At 29.7% G+C, this 17305-nt stretch overlaps 2 protein-coding genes and 1 pseudogene across 2 annotated transcripts; 1 reads left to right on the top strand and 2 right to left on the bottom strand.

Annotated features, from left to right (window-relative positions):
• Window positions 1-5069: 5069 nt before the first annotated feature.
• LOC112598295 (zinc finger MYM-type protein 1-like) lies at window positions 5070-8540 on the bottom strand. The gene is made up of 4 exons (XM_025344692.1): window positions 8406-8540; window positions 8183-8329; window positions 6878-7250; window positions 5070-6721 (listed from the first exon to the last, which is right to left on the bottom strand). The coding sequence occupies exons 1-4, from the start codon at window positions 8538-8540 to the stop codon at window positions 5070-5072; spliced, it is 2307 nt and encodes a 768-aa protein (XP_025200477.1).
• A 2076-nt stretch (window positions 8541-10616) lies between these two features.
• Window positions 10617-11435, top strand: LOC112598294 (annotated as a pseudogene).
• An 829-nt stretch (window positions 11436-12264) lies between these two features.
• On the bottom strand, window positions 12265-16058 carry LOC112598296. Its single transcript, XM_025344693.1, has 11 exons — window positions 15863-16058; window positions 15649-15777; window positions 15285-15341; window positions 14804-14932; window positions 14573-14725; window positions 14384-14500; window positions 14166-14255; window positions 13860-13934; window positions 13365-13603; window positions 13128-13290; window positions 12265-12392 (listed from the first exon to the last, which is right to left on the bottom strand). Exons 1-11 carry the CDS (start codon window positions 16056-16058, stop codon window positions 12265-12267), a joined length of 1476 nt encoding a protein of 491 aa, XP_025200478.1.
• Window positions 16059-17305: the final 1247 nt, after the last annotated feature.

Here is a 17305-nt window from a genome sequence, read left to right as displayed (position 1 = left end):
GATAAGATATGTTGATAATAGGAATTGGTGCGCATGCGCATGCGCGTACGTAACTTGGAACTAGCTGCAGTGATCCGCTCGTGTGTTTTCTGCCTGACACGGGACCACCGCTGGATTCAAACCTCGCTTCACACAATTGTGTTACACAAGTTCGGTTGTACGTACAACCATAGTAGGTCTGGGTCATTTAATTCGTAACTTTTAACGTAGTCCCCCCCTTGTCCCCTCCTTTAAACTGCCTTTTTTCTGTCTCGTACTTTCTTCAAATTCATGTTACCCCTTCACCCCAGCTCGGTAGAGCCCCCGTCCTGCAGAGAGTAGTGCTGCTACTCTCTGCACGGCAATGAATCTGAGATACTCTCTCTTAAAAAAAACCGGTGTTGTAGTGACGCCTGGTCCAGACGGACGAAGGCTGGACCGACCAGGCCTGGCTGCCCTTGTGGCCTTGGTCGCAAGCCTAAGTGGTTCGTGTCTGCATACTTCGGGAGCGGTCGGTGAGAACTGGCTTCTCCTTGGGTCAACGTGGAGACGGCCAAGCCAGTGTTCTTCGGTACCACGTCCCTCGCTCCCGCGACATGGAAGGGCGACTCTCCCAAGGAGCAAAGGAGCCACCACAATACTCTTCTTGATCGCTCTCTAACCACAACATGCAGGAACTTCTTGTTAGCCCCCCTTTTCCCCGGTAGGTCCCACCATGGCTTGCCATGCGTGTCAAAAAAAAAAAAAAACAAAAAAAAACTCGCGTGTAGGTTTTATATATTATTACACTGATCGTGTTGCAATTTATTATTATTATTATTATTTTTGTTATGATGCCTATACCTTAACTATTTCTTTATTAACTCAAAGTTTTCATTATTTTTTATTTATGGTTGTAAGCCAGAATTTATTATTATTAAATTGATAATCTTTATAATATCTCCAACTAAATTGTCAATCACCGCTTTACTTATGTCTATGTTCCCCCAAATTCTGTCACCGTTTCTCTTACAAAAAGTGGTTATCAGTCCCAACCAAGGTGGGAACTTTAATAACTTGTTGGGGAGGAAGGTATGTAACGTAACAAAATTTTTGCCTCTTATATTATACACCATACAACAAAGCTTTTCCCCAAACCGATGTTATTATTTAATAGATTCTTACATCCTATACTATTAGCGCAACGCACTACAAATATTCAGTGAACATGCGATTGTTATATAACACCTGTCCCCCGACCCCCACAATCTGCCTCAAATCAAACCTTGTCAACAGGCCGTCGCTCTTTGCCAGTCGGCGCTACCGGCCGTATCCGCCGTGTCCGTCGGGGCATACATCGACACGGCAATCTGTGACTCCCCTTAATTTTGGTATTGTCTATATCTCCGCATCTACCGACACTGGTGACTCCTTCCATACAACATTCTGCACCAACAATATCAAGATTCGCCAACTCGACAACTACGGGCCGTTGCGTTGCTGAGAAAAATAAATGTTTTCTCTCTTCACGACCACCGATGTAGCCTAAGTTAGCTAAAGTTTAGCCTGGCGTAACCAAGCTGACGTAGCCTAAGTTCACGTATCTCGGACTTTTTGCTGACTACCATTGTATGTCTGCCACCCACACGTGGTCACTGTACCAGTTTCTGTTCTGAACCGTCATCGATCAAGCACAATGATGGGCTTAGCGACGTCAGTAGGCCATGGTGGCCATTGTTCTACGGACGATTGTTTTTTCCTACTTCACAATGTGGAACCACGTTTCCGACGACCAGGTGCGCCGTGCCGGCTGCGTTTGTGCTGGCGGCTGTTCGCCAGCCCACCCATATCCTCGGAACGTCAAGCCACATCTCAAAAACCAGTCGACCATACTCATGATTTGTAATGTATAATGTTTCTTTCCCCCTCCCCCCTGTAAACACAATGTATAGGCGTCATAAGATGCAAGTCACCCGTTTTTTCCTTTATTATTAAGCTGTCGCAAGCTTTACGCTACCCTGGCGATCACAATTATACTGTAAAAAATACAATATACGTATCCCCCTGGTAACCCTGTAAGGATCACCACGAGTTTTGTGGTGTTTTGTCTCCCGTGGGCCAGGAACGGTTTTTATTATTTTTATTATAACTGAAAAGCAGAACATATGAAATCAATATGTCTTGTGACAGGTTTCCATTTTATACTCATCTTTATTTCCCATACCTGCCACGTTGCCCGACTGTCAATTGTTATAAATCAAATTTCTATATTATTATTCACCTATGTGAACTTGTCATTATTTGTAACTACCATTATTAATATTTAAAAACATTATTTGTATCTGCCATTATTAATATTTAAAACATTATTTGTAACTGAAATTATTATTATTTAAAAATATTATTTGTCACACCTAAAATATAAAACCTCGTGATTACCTTAAACTATACATGTTATTCTTTTATACAATTATTAATTAATGTCACCTGAGTTCATACTCATATTGGTTAACATTATATTCCCTTTTAAATATGTGATTTTCAGCTAATCACTGTGTGTATTAAAACCTACGAGCTCCATCGACGTAAATCTTCAGATTTACACGCGGTGCGGCTTGTAAATCACAAACAGAGTGTTTCCCTCGATTTGTGGGTGGTTTTTGGAATCTTAAAAAACTCCAATTTCCACAAATTATAGGAAGTAATGTTACTTTGTCACGTTTTTCTACAATGAATAACCATCATTCTAAAATATCATTTTTTTTGCAACAAAGTCCAAAAACCCACGGTCCAGATACACGCGTTCCATAATTTTTTGCACACATTGTATTATTACTATTGTTATCTTCTTCTGTATCATCACCATCGTCACTATCATTTTCAGTTACCTAATTAGGTCTAATATCACCACATCGAAGACGACCACGGTTGTATTTGTGTTTTCCTTTGAATAATAATTCATCGATTTGAACTATCACATCTTTTCCACCTAATTTTGATCACTTGTCAAATTTATAAATTGCCACATCGCGACATAAATTAAATCAATCGACAACTGTATTCTTACTTTGGCCAGTAAATTGTACAACTTGATGAACTGGTACCAAATGTGTCCAATGCCATACTAATTTCATAATCTCGGTTAATGATAAATTACTGTGACATCCATTATTTAAATCTAAGTACGAAAAAAATTTATTTTGTTTTCGAATTGAAAAATATGTTTGGCAACCTCTTTTTGAACACTTAAAAGATATGTATTTTTTAAAGGTACCATCTGGGTTTCGTTTTTTACTCGTTCTCTCACATTCCTTTCTAATAACCTTTGTGCGTCAACTCAATTTATGTCCTCTATTGGTAATTTTTTTACATCCAGAAGTTTATAAGTTATGTTGTTTATTTGAACATGGTTCTTTATTGATGACCAAGCCAGTTCAATGGGGTTAAGCTCACAGTGGTATAGAGCTAACGGTATGTGAAATTCACTCACCGGTATTCGGTATGTGTTTATATACCGGTTTATATCGGTATACCGGTATGTCGGTATTTTTCGGTTCATTCCGTCTTTCAGATAAATAATGTATCTTCGATAAATACCATTCCTTCGATATATACCGTATCTTTAGTTTATACCGTATCTTCGGTAAATACCGTATACATTCGGTAAATACTACATGTATTTTAGATCATATAAATACCGTATATTATCGCCGTGTTCCGTGTAGTCTCAAACTTCGTTAATACGTTGAGGTGCCTTTACACTTCATCATGTCATGTTGTTTTGTGCAGACTATAGGTATATTAAATTCATGAGACATTAATTAGGATAGGTATCAAAATATTAGGAACACGTTACCTATAAGTTGAATATATCTAAATTCAAACGACAAGCTCAAGTGTGCCTAAAGGCTAAAAGCTCCTTTACCAAACACGATGGTAGTAGAAACTGTAAAGTACAAATTTTTAATGTAAATCGGAATAAAAAAAAATAAAAATAAAAATAACTCTGACACACAAGGTTTACACGAATATGAGAGTAAGACAAAATGCATAGACAAATATTTAAAAGATATTTCACTGACATAAAAATAACTTGTTCGATAATAAACATTATTAATTAGGTACAAGAATTATAAGATATTATAATATCACAGTTATTATAATTAATAATGAATAATATTATACATAGTAATGAGTGATAAATTGAATTATTAATTATGACATAAATTATACGCTAAAACATAAAATCATAGCCATACATGTTAAAATAATTATATTACTTTTAATAACAGGTAATGTATATAGTAAAATATATATATAAAAATGTTTTCCTTTTACAATGAAATAACAAAGGTATACTCGTATATGTATACTTTTTATAAGTATACACTGTTTTATATCATAATCATTGATTAAATATACATAGATAGACCATAGCTATACTCAATATGGAAACACGTAAATTAGTACGGATTATGTGGCAATAGATAACGTTAATAAATACTAAGGGTCCTTTTCCACGAGCGTTTTTAAATTTAACACTCGCGCGTCAAATGCGCGTTATCATTCCATTCACCATTTTATATTTATTTTTCAAACGACATCATGAACTCGGAGGAAGAAGATGCCGTTGCTCTTGTTTTAATAAAAAGAAAAAGAAATAAACAAAAAAGAAAACATCGATTTTGGGTACATCCACTACTTCAACCAAGGCTTTTCAGACTGGTCAGTTTTTTACACTATACAATGCAGTGCCGCATTAAGCCACATTGCCGCCCGGGGCAATATAAAATTTTCCGCCTCTATATATTTTTAAAAAGTATAATATGATTTTCACCTCTCTTTTTATCGCTATCACAAACACAGCAGAAATATATTTTAATACGTTTCTTCGTTACTTTTAAAATATTAAAGAGTATAACTACCTATACAATGAATTTATACTTAAAATTTTTTTTGAAACACATTATTTATTAAATCATAATATAATTAATTAGAACTAGAATTAAAAATTAAAAACAGTAAATTAAAATACATTTTTATTCAACTTATATTAATTTTTTCCTCGATTTCAAAACTGCAAATTTATGTATTATGTCCGACCAATCAATTTATTGTAAAAGATCGTCTTCTATGTTTAATATGGATAGTGATGACATCTTTTCATCAACTAAAGCAGACCTTAGATAATTTTTTATTCTCTTAAGTACAGAAAATGATCGTTCCCCATTTGCATTGGATGAAGCCATACAACAAAATATTCGCAATACTATTTTTACATTTAGAAATGTTGTCAAAAGTAGAGAATTTGTGAGGCATTTTAAAAGACTTGTAAAAGACGATTTGTCTTCTTTTGAAAAAAAATTAAGAATATTTTTAAATTGTACTAATTCTTCTATGAATGTCTCGTTTAAATCTTCAGGATATATTTTTACTAGGTTTTTAGCACTTTCACGTATTCCGTTAGTATCCAATGTATCTAGTTTTAATATAAAACCAAAATTATTATTTATATCAGTGTAGGACAGTTTTCTTTCACGTAAATTCATAACTAGCCTGTCAATAATAACATAGAACACTTCACATTTCATTTTTTGTACTCCTTCTAATAATTCATCGTTACTTTCAGTTTCATCAAAAAACTTGTTTCTCTTTTTCTGTCTCACGCCATCCCAGGAAAATAATTGTTTTGAACACATCGTTTTTGCTTGATCTAAGTACACATCAAATCGTTCTCTAAAGTCTTCCACATATTTTTCTAAAGATTCGTACAGAGTTACAACTGTGGCTAGGTCTATATCTATAGACTGTAAACTAATACTTGTTGCGTTAAATCTTTGAAGTATAGGTGTCCACATACAAATCATAAAACAAAAATTTAAACTCTCCATTTTATTTTTGATTGAACGAGCTTCATGTCTTGTATCTTTTTTTTGTCCTTCGTCATCACAAATAGTATTTAAAGCACTGAGTACTTGTGCATAACCATTACACATTGCTTTACATACATCGTACCTGGATGACCAACGAGTTGAACACAGTTTTTTTATTTTGACACAACCTGGATTCTTTTCGAAAAAATTAGTCAAAATATTCCATCTAAATGTTGAAACAGAAAAGAAATTGTAAATTGCTTGACATATAAAAAAAAATTTGGTGCCTTCTTGAGTTGTATCTGTAGCATTGGAACCAATTAAATTCAAAGAATGTGCTGAACATGGCACAAAAAAGGCTGTCGATGAATAGTTTTTAATTCGAGTCTGTAATCCGTTATAAATACCAGACATATTAGACGCATTATCATAGGATTGACCTCTACAGTACTTCAAATCTATATTAAGTTCACAAAATTTTTTAAGTAATGCTTGGTCCATGTCTGATCCTTTATGTCCAATGGAGGGAATAAAACCAAGAAAACGTTCCACCGGTAAACCTTCATTTGAAATATACCTTATGGCAACTGTGAGTTGATCTCGTGTTGTTACATCAGGAGTCGAGTCTACTATAAGTGAAAAATATTTTCTCTCTTTAACTTCGGACACAATTTTAACTATTACAGTATTACTCATTAAAGTTATAAACTCATCACATATAGTGGATGATAAGTATGACACGTTCCCCTTTCCTTTATTTCCATAATTAGCTATATGTGCAGACAAAAAAGGATCGAATTTAGCCACTAGTTCCAGACAACCAAGATAGTTTCCGTTTTGTTTTGAACCAAAGTTATGACTATTTCCTCTAAAAGCTAAGCCTCTAGATGCTAAAAAAGAAACTGTTTCAACGATTCTATATAAAACAATTTTCCAATAAGAAATTTGATTTTCAGTATTTATTTTTAGTTCCAAATCTATGACACCACGGTCGTCTTTTTTGATTCTAGAAAACCAGATTCTAACTGATTCAGCATGACTTTTACTTGTCTCATGTTCTTGTAGACATTCATTACATTTTTTCCAGTTTATAAAACCTTCGTTTTTATTTCCGAAAACAGTTGGTTTAGGTGAGAAAAGCAAACACTGGAAACAAAATAACGCATTTTTTGAAGAAGAATATAAAACCCATTCTCTTAGTTTTTTCTCACCATTCTGAAGTTTTCTCATAAAATTATCAGGAGTTAGACGTCTACTTATATTACCAAACATTCGTTTTGTTTCTGCAAATGGTATAGTTGATACATCTATCTTCGGAGGATTTGCAAGTAAGAAATTAATGGAATCTAAATTTAAATTCCATTTTACTGGATCAGGTCCGGGAATTTGAAATTTATCATTATAATCAGTGATTTCTGCCTAAATAAAACAGAAACATTTTTGTTTTACGGTACTTTATGAGTCGTGAGACATAGATGTCATATGATAGATTTAATAGAAAGTCTTATAATAGATACTTTTAAAATTATATTTAAATACAGATACAGTTATACAAATATGTCCATTTAGAAAGTACAGTGAATTCTGCTTAATGCGATCACATTGATCCAACCAGGGCCGATAAATAGCGGTTATTGGCAAATTACAAATTTGAACCCCCACAAAAAAGAAATTTAATGTAATAGATGTTAATAAGCATAATCTATGTTTACTTTAAAGCTTAAGTTTATTATTTTAATAATTAAAATAACAAAATGTTAAAAACATTTCAAATTCAAAATAAAGATAAAAATAACGAAATTAATTGATTTGTATTACCTACTTTGGTATGACTTAAATCAACTTAAAAGACTACCACATAAAAAGAATTCTGTAAAAAAAATGTAAATAAAATAAATAATAAATTACAAATAATACTGAAATTAAATACAATTTAGTACAACATAATTATTAAACAATTGTCAAATGTTATCCTTACGATAGTTTCCCAGTGATTCTAACAAAAGATAAATTTAACATTTTAACATTATAGACTATAGTAAGGTAAGATTTGGTTTGAGATTTTAATTTTTGATTCCAATAAACGATTGATTCTATTAACCAGTGATTACATTCAGCGGAACTTATTGTACAATGTATTTCAATTACAATTCAAATATTTCTAAGAAATAGTATTTAAGAACAAATACAAATACTTGGCATCAAAAAAAAAACATCGGCAATAGGGATTCTTAACATATTTTACGAGTGAAAAAATATTATAAATAGAAAAAATATAATTACTATAAAAAAAATCTGACTATCCGTATTTAGAAATATATTTTATTAAGTATATTTTATTATATTTATACCTGTATACTATGTGGCTGCGTAATCATTTCGGTAATATTTGTATCATCGGTTGTACTCAAAGGTATTTCAATTTTAGAAATATCAGTTGATAAACACGTTTGAGATCCAGAATATTCTTCGTGTACTTCTGTAGGGATCAATTCCGGCTATAACCAATGTAAATATTTAGATTAGTTGATATCTGATTTAAAAAATTTAATTTATATAAAAATAAATACTTACACTTCCTATAATTCTAGTAGGGAAAAAAGAATGAAGTTTTGGAATTTTCTGAAGTAGTTCTTCGTTATTTTTCTTTTTTTCTTTCGCTACTTTTTGGTAAGCTGCACCACTTAATTTAATTCGCTTACCTGACATAGTATTTGATAATGTTAAAATGGTAAACATAAAATGTCACAAACATAACACTGTTGTCTATCGAAATTGCGCCGAGACTGTGGTCGTCGACTGTCGATGATAAAATTAATACAATGATAATTAATCAAATACGTATTTTACGATTATTATTAGATCATACGCCCGCATTGCCCGCGACAGGCTACAGCTCTTCGTTGTGATTGAGTCTTACGCCCACACCACAAACTAAAAGCTATAAATAACGCAAGCACACAACTATGATGCATTTAGTTATTATTAAATTGTTTGTAAATTATATTATTGGTATTAATATTTATAATATGATAATAATTTTGTATTATTTTAAAAATGTAATATGAAATTTGTAACGTAGAACGTATATAATATTATAATATGTTATATTTTCTAAAAATCTGCCGCCCCTCAAATCACCTTAAAATTGCCGCCCCGGGGCAATTGCCCCCCCCCCCCTTGCCACCCGTTAAATGCGGCTCTGATACAATGACTTGATGCAGGATGAAAACAAATTTTTTAGTTATTTTTGTATGTCTCGACAATCTTAGATGAATTATTGAATCTTATTACAAATGAAATAAGTGGTGAGGATACAAATATGCGACGATTTATTCCAGCCATTGAGAGACTAGCTATTACATTACGGTAAGTTCAGGGGGGGGGGGGGTGGGGGGGTCAGCTGACCCACCGTTTTTTTTTCTCGGTAAAATGTGGCCTCTCAAAATGACAAATTACATAAATATGTACAATACTATGATAATCAAAAATAGAAATAATATAAACTAATAATATGGTGTTATAAGTAATTTATAAAATATACACAGACTCAAGAACATTTCTATGAAAATATAATTGTAAATGTATAAATATAAATATAATATATTATGAATATTATGATATATGATGTATAGAAATTAGAAAGATATGAAGACTGGGTATTGAAGTATAAATAGTACGTACGAAATCGTACGGCCAGCCGCCAGCGAGTATCAACAAAATATTATATTAAACCTAAATCGAAAAACTCGCATACCATGATAGCCGAGCCAAAACATACACCGATAGTCGATATTTTTGTTTATTCATTAAAATCTCTTTTCTATTTATAGATTTTCTTATCGTGTTATTAGTGGAATCTAATAATAATAATATTTTACATTATCTTCCAATATCCATAATAAATATAAGAGCCATGGTCATTGGTCGTTATTGGTGCATTATAAATATTATGTAAAAATGTATAGTATGACGTTATATATATTACGTTATAACTATTTTACTATTCATTGTATTTTACCATTTTGTCAACAAGCGTCTGTTCACTCTGTTCACTATCGTCTTACTGTGTTGTGTCGTGTACTCGTGTTTTTGTCGAGTATTAATGATGGAAGCACCTAGTAAAAAAATTAGACTATCTGGTGGAGCAAGGCGATTAATTAAAGAAAAAGAAAAGGCTGTTAAAGGAAACCAAAGTATTATGCCATTCCTAAAATCAAAAATTAGTCAAGAACCATCTTTGGAATATAATCGTAGTGAAGAGGAAGATAATCCACCCACTTTGCCTACTCTTGGTAAGTATTTTAATTTAAAAAATGTAATTACTTATTTATTGATATAAATTTAAAATTATTAAAAAAAAATTACATAAAAATAATAGATACCTACTTACTGAAAAAATAAAAAAAAATATTATAAATATATATTTTCACTTTTTATGTCTATATATGTGATTTTATGTTTATAAAAAATAAATATCAAGCTAATAATTTTAAATACTTGGCCTAAAGTATAATTAAATTTTTGTCTTAAAATGCGCATAAACAAATCTATGTAGGTATCTGGTTAAAAGGTATATAAATATAAATATTACTTTTTTTTATAGTCCTTGTATGTTGTATGATAATTAGATGAGGATAAGAGGTACTTTAAACTTACCTATGGATTTAATAAAAATAAGTTTTTTATTTATAAAAATATATTAAATTTATATTTTTAACAGAGCATGACATTTTACCTCCAGCTTCTTTTGTAAAAGAGGAATTATTAATACAAACATCTAACATGCCAGAAGATTCAAAACATAAACAAGCGGATTTGATACCTTTCAATGATAATATACCACAAATGGACAGTTGCTCTTCTTCTCAAACTAACAAACAAATTGAACTAGCCCAAGATAATTCCTACTCTACGTTAATTGATAGATGCCATGATTATCCATCAGATCCATATTTATTTATTGATACTGTGTTAACACCTCAAATTATCAGAACTCTACTTGAAATAGGGCCTTGTCAACCTGGTTTTAATAGTAATAATTATATTTTTTTTAAAAATGAGTCTGGCAAAAATTTTTCTTCCAACTGGTATATCAAAGATGTTAAATCAGGAATGAGCTGTAAAAGAAATTGATTAGTATATTCCCCAAAAGCTAACAAAATGTTTTGTTTTCCTTGCTTTTTGTTTCGATCTGTATCTCAGCACAGTTATCAATGGTCTAATCCTAATAAAGGTGTTTCTAATTTCCGTAAAGGATATGAAAAAATTATTAAACATGAAAAATCTAAGGACCACAGAGAAGCAGAAAATGAATACTTAATTTTAAAAAGCAGAATTTCAAAAGACATTACTATCCAACAAAATTTAATTAAAGTTCAAAAGTCACAAGTAGAATTTAATCGAAGTGTGTTAAAACGATCAATTGATCTATCTTTATTCCTTTCAACAAATGGTCTTCCATTTCGAGGACACAGAGAAGACATTAATCAGGATACACAAAATAAAGAACTTTTTATTGAAATAGTTAAACTTGTGTCAAAATATGATGCTGTTCTAGCTAAACCCCACATAACATACCAACTTTTAATTAACTTTAAATGAATATCGTAATTTAAATGTTCATAGTTAAATGAATGTTTAGTTTGGATTGAATAGTGATCGTTTTAAGATGAAATAAAGCTTGCATAAATGTTATTTGGACCAAAAAAATAGATCGAATAAACACTTGATCTACAATGTTAACTGAACGTCAAAAAATAAATATCTATTTAACCTGTTAAAACTATATTTATTCAAGATTTATTTGACTTTAATATAACAATTTCTTAATTGGTATTTGATATTAACTGAACATTGTATAATTGTTTAAAAATGATGTTAATTAAACCTTAATTTTTGTTATATTCTAGCTTGATTCATCCATTATCTATAGATTATATAGATATATTAGCTGTACATTTTGTATACATACAATTTTAATGTTGGTTTCACCTTTAGTTGTATATATAATAAATCAATGATAATTATTATAACAATTTTTTTTTATAAGAGGTTATAGGTATACATGCAGAGTAGACTTCACTAAGGATAAATAATTATGAATTATAATAGTATATTTCTCATATTATAACAAATTAACGTGAAAGTAAGCAAAGTAAATATATTTAACAAATTGTATATTGTGATACAAATCTTATGATTTTAAATAGTATTAAAAAATAAATATTAAAGTCTAACAAATTCTTCTTACAAAAATTGTATTTTTTTTTTTATAAGAATCTTAATGTTATATGCTACATTTTATTTGAATGATTAACTATTATATAACATAATGATAAAGTTCTTTTTTTATTTTAATGAGTAGTAATACATTATTTTTTTTTTTTATGGAAGTATTATATGCATTTGTTTTGCATAGGCATTTTACATTTTAAACAAAATCTTTTCTTGCAGTACGATCTTTGATTTTGAACGGCGTTTGAATAAGAACATACTTTATAATTTGTTCAATTTCATTGGTTGCGTTATCAGTCATTGCAAATTTTTTGATAGTAAGGACTAGTGATGGGAATAATCGAATGATTTCGATAATCGAGAGATTAGTAATCGAGATATTATAATAATCGAGTAATTCACTCGATTATTTTAATCGAGAGAATGGTCACTATTATATAGTGATAGTCGCTAGTCCGATAACAAATGTACGATACAACTGATACAACATATAAATTAAATTGAAATATAGTATATTATACCAAAATAATATATATATGTGATCAAAATTATTATTTATAATAGATATAAATAATAATAGAAACCATTTCCTTAACAATTCCAGATAGTACAGATTAATAATAAAGTATAGTTATACTACGCCGCGGGCCGCGGCCGCCTGGGTATTTTTAAATATGTATTAGTTATTATTATATTATAATATTAGTGAATAGTAGATTAGTAGATAAGAATGATTACTGCCTACTGGTTCAGTGTTCGAAATTCGAATAGCTATACCAACTACTATAAAGTAACTATAAACTAGTTATTATAAAAATAGTAATTACTAATAAGTAACTACTAACTACTAATTTTTCATTCGATTATTTTTGACCGAGCAATTCGATAATTTTTCTAATAATCGAGTAATCGATTATTTTCTAATAATCGAGTACTCGATTATTTTCTCTCGATTGTTCCCATCACTAGTAAGGACAGAATCTAAAATATTAAAATTAAAAAAATGAATAAATTAGTGACCAAGCAAAATTACTATATTGTTATTTAAGTTTATCTTACCAAAAATAACTTTATTAACTAGGAGTTTCTGAAATGTTCGTTTCTTGTTACCGCGGCCATTATAAGAAAATTCACATAATAATTCCGGAAAAAAAGTTAAAGCCATTATTCGTTTAACCATGATTTTTATCGACCTTCCACCCACAGATGATAAACGTTTCACCTATGTTAATAAAATGTAACTTATTTAATAATATAGTTCACACACATATGAAATTATAAAAAAAAAATGCTAACCATCAGACACCGATAATGTTTATTGTTAGACAATTCATTTTCTAATTCTTCCAATTTTTCTTGAGTTTTGATTGGTAGTTTAGTATCTATATCAGCAGTGTCATATATACTAAAATCATTAGTTTTTGTTAAGTTTTTTTCTTCATCTCGCTGAATAATGATGTCCAATTTTTCCTGTATTGACCTTAATTCGTATTTCGTTGTTACCATAAAATTTAACAATTTTGCATACTGTTCATCTATTTAAAAAAAAAAATCAATTAAGACACTAATATTCTTCATATGCTTATTCATTGGTTATGCCTAATAGTTACTTTCCTAAAGTGGTATCCCTAGTATTTTATTTTTGTGGTGGGTGAGTGAATGTAGAATGATTAATAATATATATATTATAATTAAATCAATTATGAAATATTTAGGTCTAACCCAATATTTTAGGTTATATACATTTTAGTTTGAACTGTATATTTATTATTATATTACTATAGTAATTACCTTTATGTAAAGTTTTTTGTTGTTTTGAATTAGACGATTTACTTTCAGTAGATTTGATGATTACACAATGGTCAGCTAAAAGCACAAATATAATATAGTTACTATTTTTTAAACTTAATTTTCTTGGAGATGAAGTGTAAGATAATAACTTGTATTATAAACAGTTTACAGTTCGCACAACTATATAGAGTATAATATAAGACCTAATTTTGTTAAGTAACTTAAGTTAAAATATTGAATAAAATAAAATACAATTAACAACAAATTATGTAATAAATTAAAATATAAACTATAATCAAAACACACCAGATAATGTTCTTGAAGAAATGTTTATCGGACTGTCAATTACAACGAGGCTTGGAGATTCATCCAAGTCAGAAAATAAACTTCTTTTAGCTACAAAAAAAATATATATTTATACATAAATAATAACACTTTAATAAAATAATTGAATAACAAAAGAATTAAAGATTTAGATATAGATTTTAAAGTTTTAAATTAAAAAAAAAATTTATATAGATTACCTAATGATGAATGTGGGTGATCTCCTTTAGCAATGATAGTACTGTTTAAACCACTACTATTGTCTACAAACTTTTGAGGAGATAAAATAGCTATCTTGGTGGTCAAAGAAGTTTTGTCTGTTTAAAAAAATTATTTAATGTTATTAATTTATGCACAAGAAATATATTGTTTAGATATAATATAATTACTAGAATGATTTGTCTGTGCATTTACATCATCCTCTGAAGGAACACTACTATTACCAATATCATTATGGTAGTATTTGGATTTAGATTTCAAACTTTTAATATCTGTGATAAATGGGTCAGTTTTTTGAGGAACTGGAGTTGATGTAATTTGTGCTAAAAACATATGAATAATGGATAGGTACAAATAGGTATATTTACATTTTTTTTTTTTTTAATCAATGAAATATTTACCATCTGAAGATTCAATCACCGAACATTTTAAAGGAGACCATCCAGGGTCTTTAGAAATTGTTAATTTTTGCTGTTGCATACTAGATTTTAATGATAATTCATTAGACTTTTTAACTTGAAGTTCATCATCTGAAATAAATCATATTAAATTATGTAAATTGCATTAACCATAGTATGAAAAATATAATAGTTTTCACTTTTCTGCAGTATGTACCTCCTAACTATAGTGGTAAACATAATTATATTACAGAACTTGACTAATAATAAATATAACTATTATCCTCTAATTGTAAAATACAGTAGATGTACCTAAATACATATTTCTATAAATCAGTTAATATAATCAGTATTATTTATAAAACCAAACAGCAGTATTTAACAGTCTAATAATGTTTTACTAATTTATTCTATTTATATATTTTTATATGAACATGTAATTTAACATATTATAACTAACAAAGAATTAGTTAAAATGAATTACCTGTTGAAGATAATGATGGCATACTATCAGATGACTCATTGTCAGAAAACTCTCCATCTGAAATAAAAATAATATAATTTTAAGATAAAATTTAAGATTTATTTATTTAATTTATTATCAATTAGGTATTAAAAATATTTATAAGTTATAGTACACAATAGTTTGAAATTGAAAGAAACTAAAGAATGTTTTTTTTTGTACAAATAGAGTGCATGTACATTGCACATTTTTTAGTTGTTAACCATGAGACCACAACCGGGTAATTTCAAATTTGTCACACAATAAGTCAAAGGAAATGTCAGATAAGTTAAGTTCAAGCAAACACCAATATTGTAAAATACCGTATAACATAATAAATAAATACCTGCAGAATCAGAATTGTTCACAACTTTTTGTTTTCGGACTTTTCGATGTTTTAATGTGTCTTCTGATGACGAAAGATCAGATTTAGTTTTTGCCACAGAGCATTTCTTTTGAGCCACTTGAAAATCATCTAGAATCATATTAAATTAATATAAATTATATAACAAACATTTTATAATATAGTAAGCAATTCGGTTTTAATATTTTGAACTTACCAATATTAGAAGCCAAAGTCCGTGCTTCAAAGAAATTAAACGTGTTTTTTTTCGGCTTTATTCTGTTAATAACTGCATTTTTCAATTCACTTATTTTTTTTGTATTCGGCCATGCACAACAACCTTTTTTAATACACCAATTTTCGGGTACAACCTCAACCGTATCATCCAATTTAAAGTGTACCACTGACCACATCGTGTTTTTTTTTATAAATATAGTAGGAAACAAATTCTCGTTATATAAACACGCATATAAAAGACTACTGTCGTTGACGACCGCGTTTCACCAGACGGCAGACGCCAGTATCGGCTGCTGTCGAATAATAAGTAATAATAACGATCGAAATTTGACGGGCGACACGAGATTACGGGAATAAACGGTGAAAATGTGAAATAAGAAACTGCTTAGTGCAAAGACTGCAGTCTGCAATGAAGTGAATAATATAAATATCGTCGCCACGACGCCGCAACCGGCTGGCCTGGCCGCAGCCCGTTATCGCTCGCCACAAACTATAAATTGATAAACGTATGGAATTCCCAATAGTTGTGATTAAAAGCTATCATTAATTTTAGATTTAGAACTGTATAAGAATATTCTGCGACTCTGCGTCTTCGAAATAACAGCTACGTAAAAATACGCCGGTCGCCGGGTATACCAATATAATAATACAATTTTATTATTATTACCGTAAAATGGGAGGGTAACTCGGACAAAATTTACTATTTTTAATATTTCTGAAAATAATGAGTCTAAAATTCTGTAAAATTTCAATACAGCAATACATAGTAAAGATGATGAAAAGCTCTAAAATTATAATCGTCATATTTGAGCTTTTATATAAACTTCAATATTGTCCGGAGTTAACCGCAAAATGGGGTAACTCCGGACACTATAATTCATAGAAAAACGATGTTATTGAGTAGTTAACTCCGGACATTATTCCACGTTTTAAAAGTACATTGATGATCTGAACAATGTTTACATTTAATAACAAAATTGTTTATAACCTTCTTATAAGTATAAAAATATTAAATAAATATGTTTATTAATGCCAAACGGTAAAATATTACGAATTAATTAAATATTCAAACACAATAAAATAATAAATAAATAAGTATCTACGCCAAACTCTAGTTAACATGTTTAGATTCAAAAACTTAATAAATAATAAAATATTACTACATATTATTTAGTATCATGTCAATCAATTAAATTATATGCGAATCTATAGGAAAAGTGAATCGTCCACGTTTCAATGATTTTATTGGGACAATTTTCGAACAACCTGAGACATCGTAATATTACTTTTGTCTGGAACTTGTAGGAAAATAAAAGTGGTTGACCCGTCAAAACATTTTTCTAAGAAAGTTGACTTGAAATAATGGTATTTACTTTTCGAAATCTGGCCAATGTACAAAATATTTCTTTTGTATGCGTAATAA

This window comes from Melanaphis sacchari, unplaced genomic scaffold, assembly GCF_002803265.2.
Source record: "Melanaphis sacchari strain LSU unplaced genomic scaffold, SCAv2.0 Contig478_pilon_pilon, whole genome shotgun sequence".
NCBI lineage: Eukaryota > Metazoa > Arthropoda > Insecta > Hemiptera > Aphididae > Melanaphis > Melanaphis sacchari.
The sequence above is the reverse complement of the archived record's forward strand: the minus strand, read 5'-3'. Positions and strand labels throughout refer to the sequence as shown.